Genomic DNA, 5,939 nt, shown 5'->3' with positions numbered 1-5,939 from the left:
AGGTGACACAACCCAAACAAGGAGCTCTGCAGAGGCCTCTGCTCTGCAGCTCCCCAGGTGACACAACCCAAACAAGGAGCTCTGCAGAGGCCTCTGCTCTGCAGCTCCCTGGGTGACACAACCCAAACAACATGTGTCAGCCCCCAGGGCCAAACGCTGCCACTGCTTCTCAGTCTCAGACCACAAACCTCTGGGGAACGTTTGAAGGCTGCAGGTCATCAGGTACAAGTGAGGATGTGGGTGCCAGCCCAGCAGACAGAAAGGAACCATAATGGGGTTTCCTGCCCAGCTGCCCATTAGCAAGCTATGCACTGCAGGAACTAGCAGGCACCAGGCACGGTGCAGTCTATCCAGACTCTACCAAGGCCACAGCCCAGGAAATGCCTGAAGCAGAAAGATTATGTGCTCTTCAACATTTATTTCCTGAAGCTTAATCTCTGCCATTCTGCACGACTGCTGCTGCAGAACAGGCAGCTGTGCACTGAGTGGCTGAGATGCCACAATGGCTATTGCTGCCCAGGAACCAGCACTGGCACCAGCAGGGCCCTGCCAGGAGGCAGATGCCTCAGGCAGAGGGGTGAGCAGCACAGAGGTGCTCACCAAAGAGCTCAGCTGCACCACAACGTGTGCTACAGACTCCATGGATGTGCCCTCCCTACGTCCAGTGTTGAGGAGAAAAAAGGATTGTATTTAATACACACAATAGAGAGGGAAGTTCCCAAAATGTATCAAAAGCTGCATTTGCTATCACAAAAGTTAGGCACGTTTGATAGCTTTACTCACTGGGGGGGAAATGAACTAAAAGGCACATTAACTTTTTAAATAATTCTTTATCATTATACATATGCTGACATGAGAAAGTGACTTACTTCTCCAGAGGGGACCAGTCTCCATCAGATAAGGGGTAATGATCCTTCGAGTGATAAATCAAAGATTCTTTTTGTTCTTCACCCTTTGGTGATGAATTTGAGGATCCTCTGTGGAGATACAGGAGGCGTTAAGTCTGCTGTAAGAAATCTGCATTACTGATTCAGAAGTTATTTATATGTTATTAAAGATCCACACTCAAAAGAAAAAAGTGTACACGTTAAAGAATTGTGCACAATGCACCTCTATAAAACTTTAGATGCATATAAAAACTACTACTAACACTTGAAAATGCTGCAGGTTAAAAACCTACTGCTCCTGATGCACAGTAAGCTGATACTGAAGATGACAATGGCACAGATGCAGGACTCTCCACAGCCAGCTGGTACTGCCCAGACCCACAGGGAACAGGAGGATCTACACTGAAACTTCTCCTAAGCAACCCTCACTCCTCCTGGCTTTACTTCAGGCCAGCCAAGCACGACTGACACACCGACAGCACAGCCAGGAAAGAGCAAGGGCATGTTCTCCAGAAGCTGCATGAGCCCTGGGAAATGGCTCTTCCCAAGGAGCAGGAAACAGCTTGTTTCCCCTTTCTAAGAATAGAACTGGGTAAGATGTCACATGCTGGTACCTGAGGCTGAATTTCTGACCTTCCTGTTGGAACACCACCCTCCCTTCTCCCCTCCCAGTTCCCTCTGAAGAAGCTATGTCTCAAAACCCCAGACTAAGCCAAACCTGCTGGCACCGCCATGGATCCCCCTTGGAGCTTTCCAGTCTCTCATTGTGAAAGCAGAGTAACCTTTACAGCAACACCCTGGTCTGCTCAGCTGTGACTGAACACAACAGTTCAGTCAAACCTACATTTTTTTGACTCATCTCTAGTCAAATTAAGATAATTGCTAGAATACCAGTTTGGATAAAACACTGGTTAATACACTGGATGAAAACAACCATTGCTTAGTCAAACCTACATTTTTTTGACTCATCTCTAGTCAAATTAAGATAATTGCTAGAATACCAGTTTGAATTCTAGACACTGGATGAAAACAGCCATTGCTTGTGTGACACTCCCAAAGCTGTCACACATATGTAGTAACTTATTAAATAAAGAATAAACAATTCCTGGGTTATATTTTCTTTCTTCCTGTACTTGACAGTTAGTTTTATTTTTGAGAGTTTAACTATGACAAGTTATTGTTGTCTTAATACTCTCATCCTGAAGACTGAACAAAGATCTTGGTCTTCTTAAACTAGAAAAAAAAAAAAGGAAAAATCTCAAACCAAACAAATTGCCAGTTGTTTGTGGCAACAAAACAGAGCAGTGAGGGTCTAAGGGATAATTCATTGACATAAATATGGCAGTGAAAAAATAAGGCAAATGGACTAAGAAAGCCTTAGACATTCTAGAAAACACTTTAAAATCCAACTTCAGTTTGTTGTGTTTCGTTGGACACAGGTGTGGTAACACACTCCTGTTCTGCTGCACTCACCCTTTGGGCTGGTAGTCAGTTTGAGGCTCCCCTGACGACCCCTACTGAAGGAGTTGCTTCAGTTACCAAAATATTTTTCCAGTTCTCAGCTCAGATCATGAACTTGCCCAGAGAGCACCAGGCTGAGCCCAGGCAGAGCCCCAGAGCCACGGGCACCTCCACTGCCAGGCAGCCTGTGAGGCCTCCACGCAGACCTGGCAGAGCCCTCTCCTCAAGAGCTTCCTTCTGTGACCATAACCTCACCTGTTACTCATGTAAGCTTCTCCAGCCTATCAGTATGTGCTACCACTTCACCACAAGCTCCACTTCACTAATACTTTACCCACTTCAAAACACAGGACTCATTTTTTCACCTCCTTTATGACTCCACAGGTCACAGATGCCCTTCACCAACACCAAGGACTGTCTGTTTATGCAGTTTTCAGCTACCAAAGTCAAGTTCAGTTCCACAGACTTCAGACTGGGGTGTGCTGTGCTACTCTGCACATGGCAGGTTAGGCATAGGTCAGACCACCCCCCCCAGACCCCTCTGCCTCATCAGAGAACCCACACAGCCTTTTTCTCAGTCACAGAGCAGATCACAACCCCACTTCTTCACCAGAATGGGCTTAATTGCCTGAAGGATGCTGTAGGCATTTTCTGGAGGTGGGTTTTTTTGAGGGAAAGCCTCCCCAGAGGTCACTTAGTCCTGCACTACCCACCTACAGGAAAGGCACACGGCACCTTTTCAACGCTCTGGCCACAGGGAGAGCAGTCAGCAAGCATCTGACAGTTTACCTGAGGGGCTGAACACTTTTTTCATCATCTGAGCTTATTTCCATTTCAAAAATCTCTTCCGTCCCAGCAGACGAGATCTGATCTTCCTTCCTGCTATCCTGTTTGTATTTTTTTCTTCTTCTTTTTTTCTTTTTCACAGATCCTGGAGTGAACACGGGCTCTGTTTCCACAGGGTGTGGAAGTTCTGAGTTTGCACATATCCTCTCACTTTCCCCTGATTTCAAATGATTGTCAGTGTCTTTAAAAAACTGGTCTTCAGTGGGTATGGGAGATGTTGCCAAGTAGGCAGGAACTTCTTCCTAAGCAAAAAAAGAAAATAAAGAATAGACTATTTTTTTTTGCTTTGTTTTGTGCATACAGAACAGTTGTCAGCTACAGATTAATCCTTGCATCTCTATCTAGACACAAAACCAAACAACAGCCCAGTGCTATGAAGCTGACAGCCAGAGAGGAACCGAGCTCACTGGAGGGATTACAAAAACTCCAGGAAAATGAACCTTAGAGTATTCTTATGGTTTCAGACATAAACAATTGATTTTGCTAGAAAAACAAACACCCTGTCAGTGGAATGTTTTTGAAATTCTTTGCCCTTGAGCACACCAGCTCTACCCATGCTTACAAATGTGTTACTAAAAATAGGCCACTTAAATCCACTGCTGTCTATTTATCTTGAAACAGATTCATAGAAAGGTGGATGTCAGAAGGGACATCTGGAGATCATCTGCTCTCATCTGTGGAGAGCAGGGCCACAGGTTAGGTTACCCAGGGCCCTGTCAGACCAAAGGCTGAGTATTTCCAGTGAGGGACTCTTCCACTCCTCTAGGCCCCCCACTCCTGCATCAGAGGGATTTTTCTCACCTCCTGCTGGAATGTCCCTGCTGTGCCCTTTGCCCCTTGTCCCACCAGCAGGCACCCTGGTGCAGAAGGGAGTGCCCTAGGCCTGCTCTGTGACTGCCCTGCAGGTATGGCAAGACTCTGCTCAGATCCCCTGAGCCTCCTCTCCTCTAGGCTGAACACAGCCAATTCCAGCAGCCTTTTTTCCTACGTCATCTTCTCCAACCCCCTGATCATTTTGGTGGCTCTCCACTGGACTCCCTCCAGCGTTCCACGTCCCACCTGAGCTGGGGAGACCAGGACCTGGGGACCAGCTTTGTGTTCCAGGTTTGGCCCAACGTGGACTCGCAGGTACAGTCTCCCAGCCTGCCAAGTTGGCTCTGTGTGATTTGTGGCTCTCTTTCTGGCCTGTCCCCTTTTTCTGACCTCTCCTCCCAGCTCAGTGTTACCACAGCACTGGAGAGGGGGCACGCAGGCCCCTCATCCACCTCAGACTCCATTGTCTGAAGGATCTTCCAAATAGAAAAACTCAGCTATAATTTACTGGTGTTAAAACCAACACAGACAACCCTCAACTAATTACAACTCACTGCCCTTTGAAGGAACAATTCAAAGGCAGGACAAGGTTTGCCAGTGGATTGCCTGGGGTTTATTTACTTCATAACAAGAAACTTAAAGGATATTGACACCTAGACTGAAAGCAACAGGCTGTGAAGGGACAAAGTGGAACAAAAGTAGAAGAGAATGGAATTTGCATAGCAGGGAGAAAAAGTTATGGGGCTCAATTCCATGATGAGAATAGGACTAATTACAAGGTGCCTGTTATCTCACAGGACTCTTACGCAGCTGACTCAGGGTGTACATGGTATGAGCAACAGCCAGAGCACTGATACCACTTTTGTTGTGTTCAAAGTCTGAACTGCTATTAGTTAATAATAAAATCAATTTTTCCACTGAGTTAATTAAGGGTTACAGGCAAAGTTTTGCTCTACTGGTTGTAGAGAGAAGCAGAAAAAGGATACAGCACTAATGACACAAAGATCTTGCAGTGTGAAAAACCTCCAAATAAAATGACAGCACCTAAAATAAAGCTAATACCCTACACAGTTAGTGACAAATAATCCAGAATAACAAGACAAATTTCAAAAAACAGAAGTTAAACTGGCTGAAAAATGCTGTCTGAAAGTTACATTACAGGTCAGGATTTATGTGAATGAGACATGTGGTGTTACTTTGGAATGTCAAGATGTGAGACGAGCAAAGCCTGGTCACCTGAAAGAACCTTTCTGAACCCACTGAGAACTCAAGCAGAGCTTCAACGTTTATACCTTAAGCAGCACTTCAGGAGGTGACCACAAGGACACATTGATCAGTAGCAGAAAAACTGAGAAAAAGAAGTGTCTAAATGCACTAAAATGAGCTTGGTCCTCTGCTGTGTGGCTAACTCAACCTCTAGCTCTGGCACGAGGCACCAGCTTTTCAGAACACGTTATGCTCAGCCCAGGCAGCCTCATTCTCACTCAGGCAGACTAAGCAGGTGCAGGTGCCGTGCCAGCACTGTCCTGGTGCCCACCCTGGCTCCTGACAGCACTGTCCTGGTGCCCACCCTGGCTCCCTGACAGCACTGTCCTGGTGCCCACCCTGGCTCCCGACACCCTGTGACAGCCCGTGCCCCCCGGGGCTGGCAGCCCACCCTGCACAACCTGCTGTCAGCTCTCGTTCCCCTGGTGGTGTGCACTGGAGCAGAGCCCAGCACCCAGCCAGAGCCCAGTGCCCAGAGCTCAGCACGCTGGCAGCCCACCCTGCACAGCCTGCTGTCGGCTCTCGTTCCCCCGGCGGTGTGCACTGGAGCAGAGCCCAAAGCCCAGCACCCAGCCAGAGCCCAAAGCCCAGCACCCAGTGCCCAGCCAGCGCCCAGAGCCCAGCGCCCAAAGCCCAGCGCCCAGCCAGAGCCCAGCCCTGCCCTGT

General features: G+C 47.6%; 1 protein-coding gene across 1 annotated transcript in view; it reads right to left on the bottom strand.

The window, feature by feature from the left end:
• LPIN2 (lipin 2) overlaps positions 1-3,436 on the bottom strand; it is a gene marked incomplete at its 5' end in the record, with an annotated part of 15,977 nt that extends 12,541 nt beyond the window's left edge. The window contains 2 exons of the mRNA XM_008944389.1: positions 870-977; positions 3,138-3,436. Of these exons, the coding sequence (XP_008942637.1) occupies positions 870-977; positions 3,138-3,436 (407 nt within the window). The remainder of the gene's footprint in view (positions 1-869; positions 978-3,137) is intronic.
• Between the last annotated feature and the right edge of the window lie 2,503 nt (positions 3,437-5,939).

Source organism: Merops nubicus, unplaced genomic scaffold (assembly GCF_000691845.1).
Source record: "Merops nubicus isolate BGI_N331 unplaced genomic scaffold, ASM69184v1 scaffold18417, whole genome shotgun sequence".
NCBI lineage: Eukaryota > Metazoa > Chordata > Aves > Coraciiformes > Meropidae > Merops > Merops nubicus.
Note: the sequence above shows the minus strand (reverse complement) of the source record. Positions and strands in the feature narration are given on the sequence as shown.